Below are 24,715 nucleotides of genomic sequence, written 5' to 3' on the forward strand. Positions count from 1 at the left end.
GACATCATGTAAATTGTAGGTATGTGCCTCAAAGCTTTTCCCGTTAGTTTGAAAATGATTTTAATTGCTATGGCGAAGGATAGTATGTTGTCTCCAGGCCCCCACAGTAGATTAGAGTAGTAATACCAGTGGTACTCCTAGAAGTCCCAAGTGTACTGTGTCTCTGATGGTGCATGTAGGAGTGCGTTACAGCCCTTGAGGAGCATGCCAGCTGGGCCACCAAACACATCAAGCATTGGCAGGTATGGGGCTAAATGGTGTGCACCTGAGCTTTAAGACGTGTAGGGTTGGAGGAGCTAGGAGAAGATTTGGAGAGTATCGGCTTGAGCTAGTCTTTGAAGGGTGTGCTGAGTTTGGAAAGGATGAGAATATGAAGTTTAGGGATGGGAGAGGGAGGATTGCTTTCTGGATATGCACACCATTATGGGAAACAAATGAGGTGATAACTCTACCCATGGTGATGGTAGAGTTAGCATATTTGTGAGAGCCTGTGGAAACCAGTCTGATTAGAGGATTCCTAGTAACCCTCTTCAGCCAAAATCAGACGCCGAGTTTTATCAAACTGAGACAGTCAAAATACAAATGCCTAGCAAATAAAATTTTCTAAGCAAAGGAATGAAAGATTAAAATCCGTGTTTTGGAAGCATAGCAAGGTAACTATAAGCAAGATCATTAGAACAGAAAATCAAGAGTAAGGTGAGGAGTTTTCTTGCTCTAGGAGAGGGCTTCTTAGAGCCGTGTTTTTTACTTCCTCTCTTTATGAGGCTCCAGAAATTTCTCTAGGCACTGAAACCTTTCCTGGGAAGGGGCAGAGTCCAGAGACACAAGACTTTGAAGAGCTGTATAGAACTTCAGTAAGTTGGTTGGTTGTCACTGTTTACTTAGGGAAAAGGAAATAACACCCCAAATTGGCTTCAATCCCAATGTCAGAGCTTGTTGTGTAGAGCCTTTGATCCCAAGCTGTGGAAAGAACTTAGAAGATTATATAATTTTGAATTACTTTTAAATAATTTTTGCTATTGGTCTCATAGATTTTTTTTTAAAGATTTATTTATTTATGCATACAAGAACTGGGGTTCAGGCCAGAGGTGCTGGGAGTGAGAGGATTCACCAGAGACAGTGTAGAGCAGAACAGGCAGATTGACTGAAGCACTGCTGAGGGGAGCAGTGGGTAAGACAGGAGAGGTCTACTGCGCCATGTGGATAGCTCCCTGGCTGGCTGGGGATCGAACTTACTGCAGAGGCTGCAGACAGCTTCACAGTGCTGTGCTTAACGTTAACCCTTGCACCACCAGGGAGGTCCTAGATTTTTTTTTAATTAATGTTCTATAATTCTTTTAATGGACTCTTTAATTACAATGCTTTTGTTCTTTTACACCAAAGCACTTATTGCCATTATGTAGGTATGGCATGCATAATTCAAAAGTCAAAGACAATATCTTTTACTTTTTTCATGCACTGTATCAAAATGCAACAAACTTTAAGTCAGAAATTAAATACACAAAACTAGAAAAGGGATGGCTGAATGTATAGTCAACATTGTGTATCTTCAGCTCTCCATTTTATCTCTGGTTTTATGGCTCTTTACACAGTTATTCTCAGGGCACTTATTTTTAAAAGTTGAGTCATCTTTAACTTTTAGACTTTAGAGGTCATTTGTTAACCATCACAGTTTCTCTGGTAAAAGAGAAAAGTAGGCCGTATTTGAAGGATGGACATGTATGAACATTGAAATTGGTTAATTTCTAAATTACTTAGAATAAGGATAAATAAGGACTGGATAAAATTCCTTAGAATATAAAACCTGCTTCTCGAAGGCAGCTCCTAAATTTCAAATTAGTCTTCCTATTTCTAAATTCTAAAGTAAGGGCACTGTCCTCCTCTTGAGTATCTTGGCTATAAAATTTAATTAAAATAGAGTCACTAGTTACATTTCACATTTATTTTTAAAAAGAAAATGAAGTCGAGAGCTATGAATGTGCTATTTTAGTATTTTTACTGTGTTGCTAACATTTAATTTTGTTAAAACTTTTATTAATTTTTATGATTTATGATGTGTTGAGAACTTATGTTTTCATAGAAACATTTCTAATTTTTGTTATGAGGAAATAGGAAAAGTTCTGTAAAAACTTGCTTCTTTTGGTGACTTATGAGGAAAGCATTTATCCACTTTAACTTTTTTTTCTCAAGTACTTAACAACATTGGCCTATATATGACTTTACTATTTACATTTTTCCTTGTTTAATCTATCTTTTGGTTTTTCAAGTCACTTTTCTGAAGTATTTCACTTTATTATTTTTGTGCTTATCTAGCATGATTCAGCTTTCATATTTTTCCTTTCTACTTATACATTGTTCATCTTGGCAGTGACGAGGGCAAGTTACAATTTTTTTCCAAGGTTGGGTTAAATAGCATTTCCTTAAGATTATAGACTATTAGAGCTAGAAGAAACCTGAATCCTTTAAACCCAAAAATAAAGTGAAAATAGGCTTCACGAACCCTTTACTGCTTCTCATTTGTCAGTAATGGTTGCCCTAAGGGCTTGAAGCCATATTTGAGTCACTGCAGAAGAGGCTGCTTATTTATGGTGTCTTTCATGGAAACTGGGGGGAGTTGATTTGTCAGAACTGGGACCATATTTTGACTATTTCCCAGCCTGTCCAGTAAACTGTGAAGTGACTTGCTCAAAGTTTGAGACTCTTTTTTTTTTTCAAACGATTTATTTATTTATGCATACACAAGCTGGTGTACAGGCCAGAAGTGTGGGAGGTGAGAGGATTCACCAGAGACAGAGTAGGTAACAGAACTGGCAGACTGACTGAAATACACTGCTGAGGGGAGCAGTGGGTGAGACAGGAGAGGTCTTCTGTGTCATGTGGGTAGCCCCCTGGCCAGGGATCGAACTCGTGCTGCAGTGGCTGCAGACAGCTTCAAAGGTTGCATCTTAACCCCTTGAGCCCTTAGGGAGGCCCTCAAAGTTTCAGACTCTTAAGTCCATAGATCTGCTGACACCCAGTTGGGTGGTAGGAGTTAAGTGCTGGGATTTTTCTTCAAAAAAATCTGGTATTCTTAATGGTTTTGTTAATGTTATTCCTCCTGGAGTTAAACTGAATTCTGTTAGGTACAAAGTTTGTCACAGTTTATGCTGTATTTTAGGAAAAGACTCATAAGTATTCGTCAGGCAGATAGAGGGTTCTCTTTATTCTAGCAAAGAAAAGGAGCTTGAGTTACATAGCCTAGCTAAAATTAAATTTTTTCATTTATTTTTATACCAGGCTTTCCCTTTTAACATGTTACAAGCAAAACAGACCCCTTTTCCCGTAAAAAGAAAATAAATTTTATTGGATAGAATGAATTTTATTAAAAAGAAGAGAGAGATTGTTGGTTCAAAACAATCTGGCCTGGAAGGATTAAGATGCTAGTAGAATGATACAGGGGAGAGAGGTACTTTAGGAACTTTTTGTTTGAGACATTTATTTGCTGTATTATTAGATATTTGACAAAGATCATGCATTGTTTTGCAGTTACAGATACAAAAATCAATACAAATACAAACAGCACACAGCAATAGCTACGTACTCTTATTAGTACGCTTTATATATATAATATATATTATATACACACTCTATGATCATTAATTTTGGAAATCTTCATCTAAAAAATCCTTTTTGACATTTTCCACATCTTTTTTAGTTCTTTGGTGGCTTAGATTACTACTGACGATATCTTAGAGCACTTTCTCCCATGTTTTACTAAAATCTTAGCTTTTTTTTTTAAAAAAAATATTTATTTATTTATTTATACAAGCACTGGGTACAGTCAAAAGAGCGGGAGGGTGAGAGAATTCACCAGAGCCAGAGCGGGGAACAGAACAGGCAGACCAACGAAATCCACTGCTGAGGGGAGCAGCGGGCGGCAGGAGAGGTCTGTCGTGCCATGTGGGACCCTCGCCAGTGGCCGGGGATCAAACTGGCACTGCAGAGGCTGCAGGCAGCTTCGCAGCCCAGCCCTCAACCGCTGTGCCACCAGGGGAGGCCCAAAATCTTAGCTTTTTTAAGGTTTATAGCATGCTGGGGCAGCTCTCAAACAAGTTTTGATGCTTTATTAACTGTTAATCAGCAGTTCTGCAGGTTTGCTAATGACATTGTACATCCGCATCTAGGCATATTTTGTTAAGAATAGTTGATTTCTCCTAGGATAGTTTTGTCATTTGAAGGTGTATTTTTCTATATAAACACATTTTCCTTTGAACAATGGTGCACTTCTCCTCACTGTGGCATAATTGTCAACATATAGTATTACTAGAGGATAGAGCCCAACATACCCATGAATGTAAAAGAGAAGTGAAGAAAGAGAAAGGAAGTGACATCTCAGTGATGGTTTCTTTTCAGAACGTCACACAGACTGTATATATTTTTATGATGAAAGGTCACAAGATTGGGCCTCCCTGGTAGCTGAAGTGGTTAAGCATCAGCACTATGAAGCAATCCGCAGCTAATGCAGCATGAGTTCTATCCCCAGCGTGGGAGGTGACCCACATGGCACAGCAGACCTCTCTCCTGTCTTTACCATTGCTCCCCCCAGCAGTGTATTTCAGTAGATCCACCTGTTATGCACCCCACTCTGTCTCCGGTGAATCCTCTCAACTGCCCCCCCACCCCCGCCCTCTCTGGCCTACACCCCAGCTCTTGTATGTATAAATAAATAAATCATTAAAAAAAAAAATCACAAGATCACAGGACACTGAGAATCAAACTTTGCCATCTTCCCAGTTTTACTGGTTAACACTTTTGTAAATTGAGAAATAGCAACTGTTTGAAAAGAAAATTGAAAACTATTAAGTTTGTGCCTGCATTTAACATTAAATTTAGAATTGAGTATTATAGTCTTTGTGCTGTTTTGTGCCAGATCCTTGATTCTGGTCATCTTTTAAATTCTAATTTGAGAAACATTTGTAAAGCTGAGGGAGAGAACAAGAAGCTGTTCTATGCAATTTTCTCTGGTTCCTTCCCTCTCACCCCATAGTCCTTTTCCTTTCCCTTTAGTCCTTGCCCCCTCCCCTGGGAGAGCGTATGAGCCGGAACAGGCATTCAGTAAATGTCTACAGATATACATGGATTTGAAGAGTGGGAAATTGGTTGGTTTTCAGGATAAGGAAAAGCCCAGAAGGGATGAAACTGAGAAGATGTTACCATTTACTGTTTATTCAATGCATAAAATTCAGTTTGCTCTCAGCATGGTTTCTTTCAGATCTAGTTTAGTTTGTTTTAGGATTTTGCATATAGTCAATGCTTACTAACTCAGTGGATTAAGATTAAGAAAATTCCTGCAAGAGGAAAAATGAGTCATAGCCATACTTCCCTTTGGGAAGGAGAAAGAAAACCCTCAGATTAGGCTCTCCATTTTATACTTGGAATGGATTCAACATGTTGATTGATGTTGAGCACTGATAAGCATTCTCTGCTAGTCACCTCATATAGTATTTGGTTTTGTCTACAATATAGCTACTAGAAATTTCTTTTAGATGAACCAGTACAGATAAAGAGTTCTGTAATCTTATTACCCCCAAGAGATTTGTTCACATGATGTCATTTCTATTTTAAGATCTTTTGAGTTTGTAGCAACTTTTAAAAAAGTTTCAACATTTCCTAGTCTATCCAATCTATTAAACAAACAAACCAAAAAAAAAAAAAAAAAAGACTGAAAAACATTTCGTACTGAGGAACTGGGTATGCCTAGGGTGTGGCTGTTGTGGCTTTCGTCTTTGGTATGCGCAGAGTAGGTACCTCTTAGACCTTGCTTTGTGTCTCTGATGCTGCACTTCCTCATGAGGAAGGATAATGAGAGCAAGAAGATGTGGGGTAGAGGTAGGAGCTGGTTTGACTGCTTTGAGCCAGAAAAGGAAATGAGGTACCCACATGGGAGCCACAAAGTCTCTTCATAGGCTTTTGCTGAAAGATTGTTTTTGAAGTGGTATGAGTAACCTATGAAGTATTTTCTTGTAATAGTCACAGACATGATCTGGTTGCTTTCTCCTTTACCCTCAGTAACCTGCTTCCAATTAAATGTCATCTTTGTTCTGGCCTTAATAAGTTTTTTTGGCCAACCATCAGACTTCAGATTTTATTTTCTTCCATATGCTTTAGGAATCTGCAGATCTTGTTTTTCAAAATTCAAGATGGCATCAGTATCAGTGCCAGGAGAGACAGGGCTACTTAGCTAATCTCAAACTTGGGTTGATTGGTTTCCACAGGATAATCAACCACTGTATTCTTAAATTTCTGTTGCAAAGCAAACTGCCTAATTCAGATGTGCCCACATCTGGATCAACAGTAGCATCCCAGGGACTCCAAAGAAATTTGTATTTAATGTACTGTCTTTTAGGCCTTATTGTCTTAGAAGTCAAGTGACCAAATAGAAGTATAGTCTTATTTACTGTAAAAGTAATACACATTATATACACCTAAAAATGGTTTTCAGTTGTTAGATGGTAAATGCTGTGTAAATAGTACTTTAGACATGGTGCACACAAAGTACATTTTTGGGTGGCATTTCTAGTGTTCCTTAGAATCAATAGCTCATAAAAAGGAAGTGACTTTATGAGATTCTTAAAGTTCCCTTATAGTTGAGGAACCTGACACATACTATCCTTAACAAATATTCATACTCAGTCTTTGCTTTAACAATGCCAGGAATAAATAGATGACTTTCTTCAATTTCAGCCTTTTCCATCAAACAGAATGTTCCTTAAACCAGCATAGATGAAACTAAAGTTTAACATTAAATACGAGAATATTTAGAGGTTTCATGTGTTAAAATCTCCAGGCATAGATAACTAAATTAAAAATGACCTCGAATTAAGTCTAAAGCCAGGTCCAGACAAAAAAGAAAGAGGAATGTTGATTGGAATTTTTTTTAACCAAAGCAAATTGAAATAGATACTTGAGAAGTTATTGGATGTTGAATCATATTCAATTCAAAAGATTACATGGATATTTAACTAGAGAGATTATTTTGAATCTACTACCATTTCATATGAATCAACATTGAAGTATTTTTATTTAAGAACAAACATAGGGGGGCCTCCCTGGTGGCGCAGGCAATTGAGCGCTGCACTGTGAAGCTGTCCGCAGCCTCCACAGTAGTGCGGGTTCCATCCTGGCCAGCCAGCGAGAATCCCACATGGTGCAGCAGGCCTCTTCTGTCTCTTCCGCTACTCCCTTCAGCAGTGTGTTTCTTCGGTCTGCCTGTTCTGCTCCCTGTTCTGTCTCTGGTGAATCCTCTCACCCTCCCACACATCTGGCCTGTAAAAAAAAGAAAGAACAAACGTAGGGAATCACTAAAAGTTTTTGTTAACATGAAAGGATAACGAGACTACAGATCAATATTGGAAACAGAAAAGGCTGAATTTAATACTTAACAATACTTACAATACTTGCCATATGTTGGCTTGGCACAGTTTCTGAGCAGGAAGCTCAGAGGTTTTTCTTTTTAAACTCTGCTTTTTTTTTTAATGATTTATTTTTTTCATGGCAGTAGTGCTGAGACTTAACCCCTAGGTCACCAGGGAGGCTCTGTCAGGGGTTTTTAGGAAGCATGGAATTCAGGGACTGGCCATCTTTCTGAGACCATGGTGCGACATCTGTAAAAGCATAATTCTTTGGGTGTCTGTTGATTGGATCACTGGCTTGACCAAGTTTGTTCCTGATTGACTTTCAGAGGTGAATGGCTGATGGTGACTGGCTTGCAGGGGCAAATTGCTGGGTTTTTGTTTGTTTTTTTTTTTTTTAATAACTATTTTATACCAATGCTACAGAAAAATCAGTCTTTTCTACTTTAGGGGAACTTGCTTCTCAATATCAAATACATGTAATTACTTGCACAAAACAAACACATATTTGAATTTTTTGAGAAAGTCTTAAGTGAACAGCTTAATCAGTTTTCTCCATATGAATATACTTGTGTAATTACGACCCAATTCCAGGTACAGTACCTTTTCATTTCCCCAGAATATTCTCTGATACGTCTCCTAATCAGTACCCTCCAATAGCTATTCTGGTTTCCATCCCCCTTTGGTTAATTTTGCCTGTTCCTGAATTTCATATATGTGAAAGTATGTAGTATGTTATTTTATGTATAACTTTTTATATTTCTTTCAACATATTGCAGTGAGATTCGTTTATGTTCTTGCACATACCTGTAGTTGCTCTTTTTTTTTTTAAAGATTTATTTATGCATATAAGAGCTGGGGTGTAGGCCAGAGATTTGGGGTGTAAGAGGATTCACCAGAACAGAGTGGGAAGCAGAACAGGTGAATTGACTGAAATATACTGCTGAGGGGAGCAGCGAGCAAGACAGGAGAGGTCTGCTGTGCCATGTGGGTTAGTCCCTGGCTGGGGATTGAACTCATGCTGCAGTGGCTGCAGATAGCTTCATAGTGCTGAGACTTAACCCCTTGCGCCACCGGGGAGGCCCTATCTGTAGTTACTCTTTATTACTATGTACTATTCTGTTTTATGACTATATCACAATTCATATGTATATTCTCCCACTAATGAACATCCAGATTATTTACAGTTTGGGGATATTGTGTATAAACTTGCTATGGATATTTTTGTATATCTTGTTTTATGAACATAAACACTCATTTCTCTTGGATGTATAGCTAGAAATTGTGATATAATTATGGTATGAGTATGTTTCGTTTTAGTAGATACTGCCAAATAGTTTTTTTAAGTGGTCGGATAAACTTTTAGTTTACCAGCAATTTGTGATCATCCTTGTCAATAGCTTTTGTCAACAGTTGATATTGTCATTCTTTTTAAATTTAGCTATGCTGGTGGGTCTGAACATTGAACTACATGGGTTTGAACTCTATGGATTCACTGAAATGTGCATTTTTTTTCTATCCACATGTTCCATATTTACAGATTTAACCAACCCCAGATAACATTTGATTAAATCTGTGGATATAGAATACAGTTATGGAGGCCTGACTATAAGTTATATATGAATTTTCTGTTGTGGGGAGCAGTGGTTGGTATCTCTAATCCCTGCATTTTTCAAGGGTCAACTCTATATGTTTTGAAGAAAAAAACCCTAGATCTCAGTAATTTAACATGAGAAACTTAAAAATATGGTGTTAAGAGGACCTCCCTAGTGGCACAGGGGTTAAAGTCTCAGCGCTATCAAGCTATCACTAGTCACTGCGGCATGAGTTCCATCCCTGACAAGGGAGCATGTGGGACAGCAGACATCTCCTGTCTCACCTACTGCTCCCCTCAGCAGTGTATTTCAGTCAATTTGTCTGTTCTACTCCCCACTCTGTCTCTGGTGAGTCTTCTCACCCCCTTCACCTCTGGCCTACACCCCAGCTCTTATATGCATAAATGAATGAATAATAAATCTTTACAAAAAAAAGAAAGAGGGAGGGAAAATGAGGAGGAACCAGCAGAGGAGAATGAGAAGTGTCAACCAAAGATATAAGGGGGCCAGGATAAAATAATGCCTCCAAGACCAACTGAGGAAAGCGTTTTAGGATGAAAGGAATGATCTACTGTTATATGCTACTTCTGAAGGTCTCTCTCTCACTCTTTTTTTTTTAAGGTTTATTTATTTATGCATACAAGAACTGGGGTACAGGCCATAGGTGTCTGGGCATGTGTGTGAGAGAGGATTCATCAGAGACAGAGCAGGGAACAGAACAGGCAGATCAACTGAAATACATTGCTGAAGGGAGTAGTGGGTGAGCCAGGAGAGGTCTACTACGCCATGTGGACAGCTCCCTGGCTAGGGATCGAACTCATGCTGCAGTGGCTGAAGGACAGCCTCATAGGTTGCATCTTAACCTCTTGCACCACCAGGGAGGCCCTGAAGATCTCTTAAGATGAGGACTAAGAATTGATGGTTGGATTTGGCACCATGTAGATCATTGCTGACAAGATCATTTTGGGTGAAATACTGGGGACAAAAACAAAATTGGAGAAAATTTGAGAGAATAAGAGGGAGAGAACCTGGGGTAACAAATATGGGCAATTTTTTCAAGGATTTTTGCCAAGAGGTAGGGTAGTGTCAAGACGGAAGAGTTAAGTAGCCAAGAAGGAAGGGGATATGAAGTCAAAGGAAAATTTGTTTTTAATTTGGGAGATATATTTAATGGGCATACTTACTGAAATGATCTGATATAAATAAATAAGAATGGGATCAGTCATGAGAGGTGGGAGTGGCTTTAAACAAGAGTAATGAGGGCCTCCCTGGTGGCGCAGCAGTTGAGCGCTGGGTTGCGAAGCTGCCCGCAGCCTCTGTGGCGCCGGTTCAATCCCTGGCTGCTCCCCGGCCACCGGAGGAGGGTCCCACATGGCGTGCAGACCTCTCCTGCCGCCCGCTGCTCCCCTCAGCAGTGTACTTCGGTCCTTCTGCCTGCTCTGCTCCCCGCTCTGGCTCTGGTGAATTCTCTCACCCTCCCGCGCTTCTGACTGTACCCAGTGCTTGTATAAATAAATAAATCTTAAAAAAAAAGAAAGAATAAAATATTTAAAAAAAAAAAAAAAAAAAAAAACAAGAGTAATGAAAGTAAGAGGGAAGATAGTGTATGTGGTGACAGATGTTGGTAGGTATAGGTTGGGAGATTAGGTGTCCTTTTGTGATTTTATCTATGTTCACAGTGAAATATTTAGATCAAGTTCTCATTTGAGAGTGAGGGCTGAGAACTATTGAAGTCTGAGGGAAAAGAAGTAAAATAGTCACGTAAGATTGGAAGAGTGACTGGACTAGGGAGATGCAATAAGATTACTAGGCACCCTCTTTCACAGTCTTTGGCATTAGCTGTGATAAATTTTAAATTTGACCAGTTCATGTGGGTTTTCTCTCACTTCATCTGCCACCGTAGTACAGGTGGCGAGTAAGAGGAGAATTAGTTTTAATCAGGGTTGGGGTTAGCCAGAGTCAGAGAGGGAATGAAAGATACTGAAAGCTGGTGGAGTGGCACAGGTACTGATTATGATTAAGTGAGAGCAGTGGGAATGGAGGGCCGAGGTAGGGTAGAGAACTGGACAACCAGAAGGTCTAGGAACTCAGGCTACGTGTTGGAACCTGATAACTCAGGTTATCAGCTGTGTACTTGAAAACTCATTGCTGGGTGCCCAATTCCTGACCATCTCGTCTTTGACAGTTGACAAGTAAGCATTGAAAATATTGGAAAGAAAATAAGTTAGAAACATAATTTATGTTTTTTTTAAAAACAATCATGACAAATTGTTTACGTTTTCGACCCAGCTCTTTGCAAAATATAATTTCAGAAATGGTATTAACAAAGACACATGCTTTGCTTCAGCCTACAAATATATTAGAGGACATAGCCACAATTGCTTTTTTTAGTAATATTCAATTAGTTCATTTATTTGTTTAGTTAAATTGGAGGTTGTTATTACGAGTTTGTTCATAAATTGCATTAGAGTAGTTCACAACCTGGATTCCAAAATAGATCATTATGAAAGTATTAACCAAGAAATATTTTAAAAATCAGGCTTAAAAGTATAGACGGCCTAGAATCATATATAGTTCTGCAGCCAAAAAAAAAAAAAATTTATGGAATAAAAATTTTATTAATTACTAGCTGAAATTAATGCAGGCGTCATTCCTTAGTGCCCTCTTGTCTTTATCCCCTCACAGCCAATCTGTGGAGAAGTTATTTTGCCTGTGCTTCCAAAAATATGTGCATCTTCTCTCCATCTGCCCAGCTACAGCTCTTGGCAAAGCCGCATTGTTTCTCACCTTGATTGCTGCTGTGAGCGCGGAGTCTTAGACTGGGAGCGCTACTCAGGACCAGGACCTTTATGTCTTGGCTCAGAGGCTGCCTTTCTGAACAGTGTTTCGGAACCACTTGAAGTCACCATCCTTACTCTCACCTCCCTCATAGCATTGTTCTGGGTTTTTCCCTCTATTATTTATTGCTATCTGATATTGTTTCTTTGTTCATTGTGTTTTGTCCATAGACCATCTTTAAATTAAAGTAAGTCCGTTTTTGTATGTATACTGCTTTCACCATTCCTGGAACAATTCCTGGTACCAGAGATGTTCAAAACTACTTATTGAATGAACAGTAAATGTGTTGGGAAACAGATACTCATCTGAGAATCTTGAGATAGAAAAAAATATTTGATCTTTGTGGGTCAGGTTGATTTAGTACCCAGAGGTACTAGCAGAAACCACTGAAGAAAGATGCACAATCTTATGCCTAGCACATTTGAAGAGTGAGTCTTGGTGCCCTCTGAGGAAGAAACATTTCTGTACCCAAAAGAAAACCAGATGATCAGCGGTGCTTATACAGGCATGCCTTGTTTTGTTGTGCTTCACGGGTAGTGCACTTTTTTTTTTTTTTAATGAATTAAAGATTTGTAGCAAAGAGATTATGACTTACGGCTCAGATGATGGTTAGCATTTTTATGCAACAAAGTTTAGAATTACGGTATGTATATTTTTTTAGACATAATGCTATTGCATACTTAAGAGACTGTGGCATAGTATAAACAAATTTTGTATACAAGGGGAAGCAAAAAAATCATGTGACTCATTTTATTGGCTATTCAGTTTATTGTGGTGTCTGGAACTGAATCCAGAATATCTCTACGGTGTGCCTGCATTTAATTTCAGAAGTCTGATGATTGATAATGTTTTTTGTTTTGTTTTAACTGGGGAAGATTAGAAACAGAACTCTGCAAACAAATGAGTTGACACTGCAGGTGAATAGTGCATTGACTACAAAAAATTAACAGAAATATCAAAGACTAAGTATCAGTAACTTTTTAGTTGTGGTAAGGGGAATAGAGTTAGGGAGCAAGAGGACACTAGCTCTTTGCGGGAGGAAGAGGGAACTATCAAAGGGGAAGGAGAGACTGATCTGTGACCTGATTAAATCAAATTGACTTCCCTGTGTGCCACTAGGCACTGTACCTGGTGATGACAACCTAATAAGCAATGAGATCTGGGAGAGAATGTTTGCCCTTCAGGGGGTTTATAGAGTTTAGCAAGGCACACAGGCAAATGATGACCTCTAACATAGCATCATCATTGACTTGATCTAACATGGAGGCTGTCTTTAAGTGTTAACTGGCAGTGGCATCTGGCCCTGGTATAAGATTTCCCAGGTGGTGCTCAGTTTTGCCCCTGCAGAGATCTGATTGCAATCCACCAATAATGGCTGTTTAATAACATTTTTATTTTTTATTGAGGTAATGTTAGTTTACATTGTTATTTGTATTTTGGGGTTATCTCCTACTTCAAGTGTTTTACTACCTTAGTGCACCCACAACCAAGACAGCCATCCTCTGCCACCACAGTCCATTGTCCTCCCTCCACCTCTAGTCAGCTTTCAAGGGTTTGTTTTTAAGTTTGGCTTTATCTCACCCACCAATAAGTAGTACCATCCAGTATTTATCTGTCTCTTTCCGACTTACTTAACATAATGCCTTCCAATTCCATCTTTGTTGTTGTAAACAGCATGAGTTTATCTTAAAAAGAGACTGCTCTCATAAAAAACTGGTACATAAGCCAAAATGTCAACTTATTAATTTATATTGGGGAAAGCTATGTGAATAGTTAAGTTTAAATTAGAAGATTACTTGGTGAGCATGGAGAAGAAGAAGGAGAAGAAATTGATGTTAATGTTGAATGACATCAGGCTTTGGTCACCTGGAGGTTAGTAAATTAATGAGAACCAACTGGTCACGTTTGCTGGTCAGGACACCCCGCCTCCCTTGTGCTTAATTAAATGTACATGGCAGATCTTACTTGATGACAACCTGCATGCTTATTGCCTTCTTTCTTTAATTATGTTACCACCATTCTGTAGCAACTTATTCTGCATGCTTTGGGAATCATTCTCTTATCATTTAAGTTTCGGAGGGTACTTATCTATGCTCAGCCTATGATTTAAGAGAGAGATTTGCAAGGATAATGGCAGCAGAGATAAAGAAACAGTCTTGCCTATGGGTGAGAATGAAGACCAGGAAAAGTTTCAGGGAAGATATGCCTTGAAGAATGTGTAGGGGTTTGATTGAGGGCAGTGGTAGGTGAGAAAGAAAGCATTAACTCCAGAGAGGGAACAGCATAAGCAAAGGCATGTAAGGCTAAACATTTTTGGCCTCTTTGAAGTATGGGCTGTGTGACGGAGAGCAGCTGGAGATAATACTGGAAAGCTAGCTGGGACCAGGCTCTGAACTGTTTATCTCATACTGAGGAATTTGGACTTTATCTTGTAGGTCAGGGATTGGCAAGCTTTTTCTGTAAAAGGTCAAATAGTAAATATTTTAGGTTTTGCAGCCCATTTAGTCTTTGTTGCATTGAGTCAACTTTGCCATTGTAGCACAAAAGCAGCCGTGAACAATACCTGAATGAATGTTACTGTGTTCTGATAAAACATTTACAAAAATAGGCAGCAGGCAGAATTTGACCTGTTGACACTGGTTTGTGGGTGTCTAACCTTGTTGTAGATAATAATGAGTCTATATAAGATTTTTAAATCAGAGATCATGATTACATGTATGCATTAAAGAGAAAACAGTAAGAGTCTGATGATGCTGAGCCTGCCCTATTGAATAGTGGTTAACACTCCATATGTTAAGAGAACATCTCTCTGGATCATGTAAATCTGTTATCGGGCAGGGAGAGGGGCAGCCCAAACCCCCGCAAACCTGCCTATTCTAAATGGGTTCTGCCATCCGCCGCATCAACACAAAACATAGGAGACTTTAATGGGAAGGAACTTTAATACAACTAGGAAACAATACAGGAAAGGCAAAGAGTCTAGTTTCTAAGTGAAGCACCCAAAGTTACCCGTCCCCTCGTGGGTAAAAGTCCATCCAAATGGGATTGGCCCAGAACAAGGCCCCAAAGCCTGCCACAAGTCTAAAGCACCTTCCAGTGGGGACCCACAGCAAAGGGTCAGAAACAATCAGACAAGCCCGGAAGGAAAAGAGCAAAATCAACATCAAGATAAAAGCTGCCATTGTCACCTCCCCACGGGTCTCACCACATCTGTGTCACCCAGTCCACGACCAAAAGACAAGCGCAGTTTCTTCACGTGTCTCTAGGCTCCATGCACCTCCTCCAGGTCTCCTGGCTCCATCCTGCTTCCTTCCTCAGTCTCTTCTGCAGCTTCTCCTCTTCCTGCTCAGCTCCACCCTCCCTTGGGTGGGGCAGGGAACCTCCCCCTCTCCTGGGGACCACCCTGTTGCAGGACCACCCTGTTACACAAAGTTCTCTTTGCTTTCACTGTGCCGGTACTACTGTCTGCCATGTGAAAACTTAACTTTACCACCATTTTTCTATGTTTGAATCTCAGAGAAATTTTTTTTGTTACATAGTACTCTATCATCTTTTTGTGCAAATGCATTATTAAGGTTGTTTCTGTATTTATCAAAACAGTTCTACCTGGTAGTGGTGCAGTGGCATTTGAAATCCCACTGTAGTGCTTTGGTGTGAATGATCCAAAGATGTAGACCATGGCTGTGAATTTTTTTTCAATTATTCAGATAAAAAAACCTAAAATTTAAAATACCTCAGCCAAATGAGAATGACTGAGAATGCTTCTGAAAATTAGCACATCTTGGAAGTCCAATATGAAAAATAAGGAACATTCTAGAGATAAATGATAAGTGAAAGGAGGTTGGTTATAGGAAAGCTTTTAGCTCAGAGTATTCTGAGTTTCCTAAAGTCCCTCAGGTAGCCTCGACTAACAGAACTCCAGTGAAGCAGTGACAAAGTGAAAAGGAAAGTATACCATGGCCAACAGCACCGTAGACTTTGGAGACCATTTTAGCTAAGTTCTGCAGCCTATGAGGAGGACAAAATAGACTGCCACAAGGGACCTAGTTGTCAGAACTTCTGATAAGAGCGCCTCTAGAACAGTGGCTCCCAAAGCCTGATGGGCTGCTTCAGCACCACAGGGGAGCCTGTGAGAAATACAGATGCTTGGGCCTCCCTGGTGGCCTAGCGGTTAAGTCTCAGTGCTATCACCGTTACTGCCAGAGTTTGATCCCAGCCAGGGAGCTGGCCCACATATGGCACAGCAGACCTCTTCTGTCTTGCAAACAGAAAATGTCATAGGAAATATAAAATGAGAATTGTACTGTAAGTCTGAAAAAAGACAATAAAATAATTTTCTCATACCTAAGAATCAAAAATCACAAAGTAAGTATATAGAGAATAAATTAATCAGGTAGATTTAAATTATATGTCTTGAATTCTATAGTTGGAGAGAAAATAAATGGCAAAGGGTTTGTAGTTTGGGGAAGAGAGTGAGAAACATGCAAAAAAAACCCCATATATATAAAAAATTAATCATTTATGATGAACAAAGAAAATGTTAATATATTCCAAAGTGGTACCATCCAGAAATGGTACAAAACATCTTTCTGAACTCAAAAACCAATGCAATTACAAATTAATAAAACAAAAAGAAAGAAAAAAAATAGAATTTTGGCGCCTTCAGTATATCGGACATGTCTTTAATGCTGCAGCAGAGGACTGGATAGGGAGGCAGTAACGGAGCCTACTAAGCTCCCCCTCCCCCTTCCCTGCAATCTCCACTTCATGGTCCTGTTCTCTGTAATTATAGGTGCTCTTGCTCCTAAGTGCTTTTTGCAGTAACACTTCTCATGTGTGGGTTATGAAACCTGGAGGGAAGCAGAGCTGCAGGGGGCAGCTGCAGAGGCTGGTGGTAGGAAGGCAAAAAAGAGCCTGAGTTACTCCATGTTCCTTACACACAATATAGTTTTATACTTTTCTGCCAGACTGGCTTCGCCTCTTCACCATTCAGAATTTGTTCCCCTTCTAGTAGACAGATGTCAAGGAACAAGCAAGGGAGTTCAGGTCATCCCTGGGACAGTAGTAAAAGCTAAGCACTACTCCCAGAGCTTTCTTTCCCAAGGAGTTGTTAAGCTGTTTCTACTAATGTTCAGAACATTGTCAGACCACAGGCTTTCCAAAGCCAAGGAGGAGAGCTGAGAGGGAAGATATACGCACGTTAGCCAATAGCAGCAGCTGAGGAAAGAACACTATTGGTACATTAGGAAGGATGAGCACCAGTTGTTTTTGATTTTTATGGAAGTAGAACTGAAGCTTTTGGAAAATGTGCTTGTATTACCTGGAAGTTCTTGACTTGGCACATTTTATGCTTGGACTCCAAAGGAAATGTTTCTCCATTATTTTGAACAGAAAAAACAAAAAGCTAAAGAAGTAAATTTCTTAAAATAATATTAAACAAAAATCATTTAGAAATGATTTCTCATAGGGGCCTCCCTGGTGGCGCAAGGGGTTAATGAGCACCGCACTATGAAGCAGTGCACAGCTTCTGTAGCATGAGTTCAATCCCTGGCCGGCCAGAGAGAAACCCACATGGCACAGCAGACCTCTCCTGTCTCGCCCTCTGCTCCCCTCAGCAGTGTATTTCAGTCATTCTGCCTGTTCTGTTCCTCACTCTGTCTCTGGTGAAGCCTCTCACCCCTCGCATCTCTGGCCTGTACCCCAGCTCTTGTATGCATAAATTAAAAAAAGATTTTCCAGGGCCTCCCTTGGTGGCGCAGGCGGTTGAGCACAGCGCTGTGAAGCTGTCCACAGCCTCTGCAGTGCCGGTTCCATCCCAGCCGACGGGCGAGGGTCCCACATGGCGCGGCAGACCTCTCCTGTCTCCCCCGCTGCTCCCCACAGCAGTGTGTTTTGTCAGTCTGCCTGTTCTGTTCTCTGCTCTGTCTCTGGTGAATCCTCTCACCTTCCCGCGCATCTGGCCCATACCCTGGTTCTTGTATAAATAAATAAATCTTAAAAAAAAAAGATTTCCCATAGAATATACCGTAATAAACTAGTAAGATTTGAACGGAAATGAAAGAAATTATTTTTACATATGACTGACAGAAGTTTGTATCCAGAATATATTAAAAGCATCTATTAAAAAGTAAAGGTAAACAACTATCTTAAAGTTGGAAGTACAAAGTGGAGGTTTATAACTTAGAAATGATAACAATAATTTGTTTGAAAGAGTCTGGAACTACTGGTAACTACTGAACTCGATGAGGTGCCAGCAGAGTAGGTGCAAGCCAGACCTGTCTTGAGCAGTTACTCAAATTGCCGGCAACTTAACCTCTGCATAAGCACAGTTCTGTTAATTTGCTTGTTATTGGACCCAGGTGGTTGCCCATCAGGCCACTAGCTGACAGACCCCCGTGGTGAACTTACCTTTCTTCTTAGGAGATGAAAACATATCAAAGGATCCATAAAATGTTTGAGGAGGAAAATATATTAGTTGAAATATTAGGTTGGAAAAACTTGAGGGAAGGGGATATTAAAAGAAATATACCCAAAGAAAATATATCCAGACTTTGAAGTACTGGTCGTTCTGCAGCCAAGGAAAATTGAGCTGAATCACTGAGTGTAAGGATTGTGCTCTATGGACATAGGAACATTTTATGAGGCAACTGTTCCACATATATGGCAAGCATTTAAAGAAATGCTTTATTTTTATTTCACACTCTTTGTGGAACTTACTTTAAGTCTCCTTTCCTATGTGTAGAATAAATCCTGCTGTATCTAGAAAGATGGTGCTGATTGAGTCACCTCCTAGCTGTTGGGGAGAATTCCACACAGTGAGGAGTGGTGATGGTCCTTTCCTATGATCATACCCAGTAGTGGTGCCATGTCCCCACAGAATTCTGATTATTTTACTAAAACATTTTCAGAATGCTATGTTTTTTTCTTTAAAAAGAGAACCTTTTCCAAAATATTAATTTCCAGGGCCTCCCTGGTGGCGCAGAGGGTTGAGTGCAGCTTTGTGAAGCTGTCCTCAGCCTCTTCAGCGAGGGTTCAATTCCTGGCCCACCAGGGAGATTCCCACATGGCGTGGCAGACCTCTCCTGTTGCGCCCGCCTGCATGTTTTGCTCCCGCTCTGTCTCTGGTGAATCCTCTCACTCTCCCCCACCTCTGGCCTATACCCCAGCTATTGTATAAATAAAAAAAAATAAGCAAATAGATCTTTAAAATAAAAAAAAACAAAATATTAATTTCCAGTGGTGTGCAGCCATTCATCCCACAGGAAATGTAGGAATTTTTATACTGTCCTATGTTATTCCTAAGTCAGGAAATAATGTTTCCCTAAACAATGTACAGTAGAACAAATGTGCCTTAAACATATAGTGCTTAAGGAAAGTACTCTGGTAACAGAAATTAGAAAGTCATTTAGGGAAGAATTTTGTTATGGCACATATTATAAATTCTTTCCCACTAAAATTCAATTATCAGCAATTAAAATTTCTATCAGGTAGCTGTTTTAAAGGATTTGAATCTTACTCCTCTTAATCAACCAAAAATAAAAGATGGAGGCATTGAATGATCCATAAACAAAGTAGTGTGATATATGATCAACGAATATATGACCCAAGAAATTAGATTTTTATTTAACCTAATAATATATCTAAGCAGGGGGGATGACTCGTCATTTTAAATGTTCATGTTTCTTTCTCTTCATAGCTTTAAGAAAACGTAGAAATCTTCTGACTGAGCTGAATCGCAAAACTTCAGTGACTCCCAGCACTGCACATCATGGCGCTACCATTCCGGAAGGACTTAGAAAAGTACAAGGACCTTGATGAAGATGAGCTCCTGGAGAATCTGTCAGAAATAGAACTGAAACAACTGGAAACTGTGCTGGATGATCTTGACCCTGAGGTTGGTGCTAGCTAAACAAAAGAAATAACTTTCAGACCCTTCGAAACTAAGTAGCTGCCTTTGAGCAGTTAGCTTTTTCATGAAGTGTTCCTGGCATACCCATCCCCTTCTCCTTTATCTAAGTGCAATTTTTGCTTTCTTCAGTTCTGCCTCCATATCTTCTTTTTCAAAAAAAATTTTTTAAAAGATTTATTTATTTATACAAGAACCCCGGGGTACAGGCCAGATGTGCGGGAGAGTGAGAGGATTCACCAGAGACAGAGCGGGGAACAGAACAGGCAGACTGATGAAATACACTGCTGAAGGGAGCAGCGGGCGAGATAGGAGAGGTCTGCCCCACCATGTGGGTATCTCCCTGGCCGGCCGGGATCGAAGCTGCACTGCAGAGGCTGCGGACAGCTTCACAGTGCGATACTGAGCTGCCTGTGCCACCAGGGAGGCCCTCTGCCTCCATATCTTTACATACTTTTATTTCTGTTCTTTTTTTTTAAAATCTGCCTTTAAACTTTTTGTGTGTGTTTTTTCATCTTATTTTGTTTTTGTTGTTAGTTGACGTGACTATTCTAAACTGTGTTCTCTAACATTTTTATATTCAAACATCTGAAATTTTCTCTCCTGAAATCTATTTTCTTTGGCCAGGGAGACATGTTTTTGGTAAAATGCAGCAGATGATTAATTAGCTCTTTGATGTATACCAACTTCTACCTCTTTCAGAACTTCAAAATCAGGATGACACTAGTGTACAGTGTCTCTAGATGGTTAAATCTGATTATTACCATTCTGAAAGATGCTGACCAAATTGAATAAGTTTCTAGTCCTTGGTATGATAGATCTAAGTAGGCTTTCAGCAGTACTGCAGCCCACTGTGGAGCAGACCTGAACATATATATTGTGTATATATTTATCTGGCATGCTATCCAAAATGATGAAATAATGCTGACAATATGAGTATAATTTTCTCCTGGTGGAGTATTTTTATATAAATATAAGTGTATATGTTTTAATTTGAAAAATGGATGCTGTTTCATATAAATTATACAAACGAATAATTTGACCCTTCTTGAATTGCTATTCCCTGGTATGTATTAAGTGGGAGGGTGAGAGGCAGGGAGGGGAGAACCCAAAGATTATGTAAGGCTCCTTAACCTGAAGACCGCATGCTAGTCTTCTTTTCTTGATCACATTTTTATTTATGCTAAGACATTGATTTATGGTGTCTTTTAAGGATTAAAGTGCAGCTTGTTTTCTAAAATTGTTCTTGTTAACTACCACACATTTATTTCCTGATGGAGTATTTTTATTGAAAATTACACTCATATTCTCACCATTACTTCATCATTTTGGATAGCATGCCTGTTCCATAGATCAAATTCCTTAATCATATTTGTCATAGGAAATTTGAGGGTTAACTTAGGATAACATTGTTTTGATCATATCACATCAATTTCCTTTCAATCTGTTGCCTGTAGAACTAGGCAAAATATGAGTTCATGTAGTCCAGGTCTTCTCAACCTTGGCACTGTGAACATTTTCGGTTGGAAAATTCTTTGCTTTTATAGTGCCCTCTGCATTGTAGGTTGTTTAGCAACATCCCTGGCCTCCATTAACTACATGTCAAAAACCCTGTTTAAAATATACCCGGGATTTTGTCTTATTGGGTATGGTAAAATGACATGTGGAGACAACTCCCTTGCCAGAAGAGTTTTTATTACATATAGTTCCCAGTAGCAGTAGGCATACCAAGATATACAAGGGAAGTACTTGGCTTGGGTAGGCAATAGAAGGAGTAAGGAATAAGCATAGTGCCCAGAACCTTTATTGTGATTTTCCAGGACAGAACCAGTCAGGCAGGGTATGCAAATTTGTACAAGTTTGGGCTTGAGTAGTTTGAATAATTTCAGTGGGCTTTGGGCCACAGAGTGGTCTTTAGCTGTCTAATTCCTGGCCCTAGGCAGGGGAAATATTGACATGATATACAAAAGAGAAAGGAGGTGGCTGGGGACTTCTGGGTTGTTGAGTTATGTATGGAAGCCACACTGGAGGTGGGAGGAGTAATTTCCTATCCCCAGATTGGGAGGGGCAGTCTTTTTAGGTTTAGCAAGTCCCCCAAGATGTCACAGCATCATAAAATACAGAAAATAAAAATCATGATTATACTGCTTTCCCCTGTGGTGACAACCAAAAACATCTTTGGGCATTGTCAGAAATCCCCTGGGAGACAAAAACACCCTGACTGAGAAATACTAATTTAATGCTTGCCCTCTGTTGTACAGATGGAAAATAAAAGTTAGGTGCCTTGCCTCAGTTATTGCAATTAGAGAATGAACTGAGACTGGATCCTTCATTGTCTAATTGATCCCTGTGGTCTTTCTGTTAAACTGTAGTTGTCCCCAGTTAATGCATGCCCCCTGCCATAGGTCTAGAAGTTGATGATTTATATTTACAAATTGCGAATCAATAACCTTTTGTATGGGGAAATGAGTTCTAACCTTGGGATGTATTCCAGCTTCCCCAGCCTCAGATACTGTTACTAGTTAAGACTAAATGAACAGTGATGTTTATTGGGTGTATGTTTTAGAAAGAGTATCAGTAAAGAACCAGACAAGAAAAGAGGACAAGGGAGAAGCAGCTAATTCAACCAGAGAAATACCACTGTAACTCACAAAGTCTCAGAAGGTAGGTAAAGAAGAGCAGATGAAGGCTGTTTATGTTGCCTTACTGCATTTCGGAGGGCCATTTTACTTTCTATATGCTATATCAGTATATTTATTAACTAACTTACTACATTTTCTCCAAGCATCTATTTCCAAAAAAGATGGCCAGCCTAGGCAAAAGCTATTTTTCCATTTTGCAGGCTGGGAACATATAGTTACAACAGAGTTCCACTGAAGGGAGAAATGTGCTTTTTAGTGACAGTCATTTTTTTTTTAAAGATTTATTTATCTATGCATACAAGCTAGGGGACAGGCCGAGACATGGGGGGTGAGCAGAACAGGCAGAGTGACTGAAATACACTGCTGAGGGAGCAGCGGGTGAGACAGGAGAGATCTGCTGCGCCATGTGGGTTTCTCTCTGGCCTGCTGGGGATTGAACTCTTGTTGCAGAGGCTGCGGATTGCTTCCTGGTATGGTGCTTAACCCCTTGGCCACCGGGGAGGCCCAGTAACAGTCATTTTAATGAGATTTTTATCTGTTTAAGTAATTATGATCTGTTAACTTAGTTGATTAAGGTATTCCTCTGTTGAAACTTCGTTCACAAGTTTATAGCCTCCAAACCCAGTTAACTGTCATTCATTCATGGTCAGTGGCTATACTATGAAACTAGAATTCCTACTAACATCGTTTAAAACCTGGATATTTGACATGGGTTTGAGTAGGAGAAAATAGTGTAGCTCTATCACTGTCATTATGAAATAGCAACACATACATGTAAGCCTAATGATGGTGAAGGAAACTAACTTATTAATTTTCTTTAATGAGCATTTTTCCTTAAAGTCTTCTCAAATCTTTATTCAGTAAATATTTGGGAACAACCTTTAGATCTGAGGCACTGTGCTAGGTTTAGGGATATAAAAGTGAGCAAAACAAATGTGGTCTTTGCCTTTCTGATGCAGGATGGTAGAAATGTGGGGCAGTAGACATCAATTAAATAGTCCTGCCACAAGAGCATAGGAAAAACTTCCTTGGGGGAAATGAGCTGCAGGCTGAGAAATGAGTAGCAACAAAGGATGGACAGAACCTTGCAGGGAAGGCCTATGGCCACTGTGAGGAAAGGGAAGGGAATTGATGGTGTGACTAGCATGGAGATGAGACTAGGATAACACATTGGGAGGGCAGGGGGGAGTGAGAAGTAAGGAAGTGATCCATGGTCCAGGAACAACAGCTGGAAAACTAATGTACAGCAGAATTACAGGCAAGTTTGCATCTTAGTGTGGGCCATAGTAATGGTGTGGGAGATGGGGAACAGTAAACTGACGGAATTTTTTTAGCAGTGAGAGTGCTTTTTGCAAATCCTTTCTAGTGCTGATGTGTGCACATATACATACACATAGAAGGTGAACATTTCACATTGTATTTAAACATAAACAGGTAAACACTGATTTCCTCATATCCTGCTGTATGGTATGCATGTTTTTTTTTTTATCATGAGAAAGTCTACAGTGAAATGGTAGTCATTATGATAGACTACGATGTATTTAGTCTTTCACATTTTTTGTAATAGATTTTCTGTATACCTCTATGCTGAGCAATTATTAAACATTAAGAAACATGATTTTTTAATTACTAACCCAGAACATTTTAAAAAGAAAAGGGTGTTCATGCTAGTTTAATACTTTCTGAAAGGAGGCACTGTATACGCCTATTTTTTTAAAATAATAATGTAAGTCAGTTCTGCCTAATTTAAAAAAAAACAACTTGGGAACTCTTTTACATTGCTACCTTAACATTCTGGAACAAAGTAGTTAATGCCTACTTCACACTCTAATTTAGAATTCTTACATGGTTAATCTATGGATGCATATAGCTTTAGTATTCTGGGTGAGTATAATGGCGGATTCATTTTCTTTGTAGAATGCCCTACTGCCTGCAGGATTCCGGCAGAAGAACCAGACATCAAAGTCTGCTACGGGGCCGTTTGACAGAGAACACCTCCTTTCATATCTGGAGAAGGAAGCACTGGAGCATAAGGACAGGGAAGACTATGTGCCCTACACTGGAGAAAAAAAAGGTAAACAGAATATGAAAACGTTATTTGATAGCTTTAATTTTTCTTTTTTCTTTTATAAGATTTATTTATTTATGCATGGAAGAGCTGGGTTGTAGGCCAGAGGTACAGGGCATGAGAGGATTCACCAGAGACAGAGTGGGGAGCAGTACAGGTGGGTTTACTGAAATACACTGTTGAGGGGAGCGGCAAGTGAGACAGGAGGACCTGCGCCAAGTGGGTTAGCTTCCTGGCCGTGGATCTAACTCAGGCCATAGTGGTGATAGGATGAT

The 24,715-nt window shown here is 39.6% G+C and overlaps 1 protein-coding gene across 1 annotated transcript in view; it reads left to right on the top strand.

Moving 5' to 3' along the window:
* TMOD3 (tropomodulin 3) overlaps positions 1 to 24,715 on the top strand; it is a 74,476-nt gene that overhangs the window by 12,477 nt on the left and 37,284 nt on the right. Inside the window, exons 2-3 of the mRNA XM_037502493.2 lie at positions 19,521 to 19,718; positions 24,290 to 24,446. Coding sequence (XP_037358390.1) covers positions 19,593 to 19,718; positions 24,290 to 24,446 — 283 coding nt within the window. The 5' untranslated portion in view covers positions 19,521 to 19,592. The remainder of the gene's footprint in view (positions 1 to 19,520; positions 19,719 to 24,289; positions 24,447 to 24,715) is intronic.

Source organism: Talpa occidentalis, unplaced genomic scaffold, assembly GCF_014898055.3.
Source record: "Talpa occidentalis isolate TD23 unplaced genomic scaffold, MPIMG_talOcc4v2.1 talOcc4.11, whole genome shotgun sequence".
Lineage (NCBI taxonomy): Eukaryota > Metazoa > Chordata > Mammalia > Eulipotyphla > Talpidae > Talpa > Talpa occidentalis.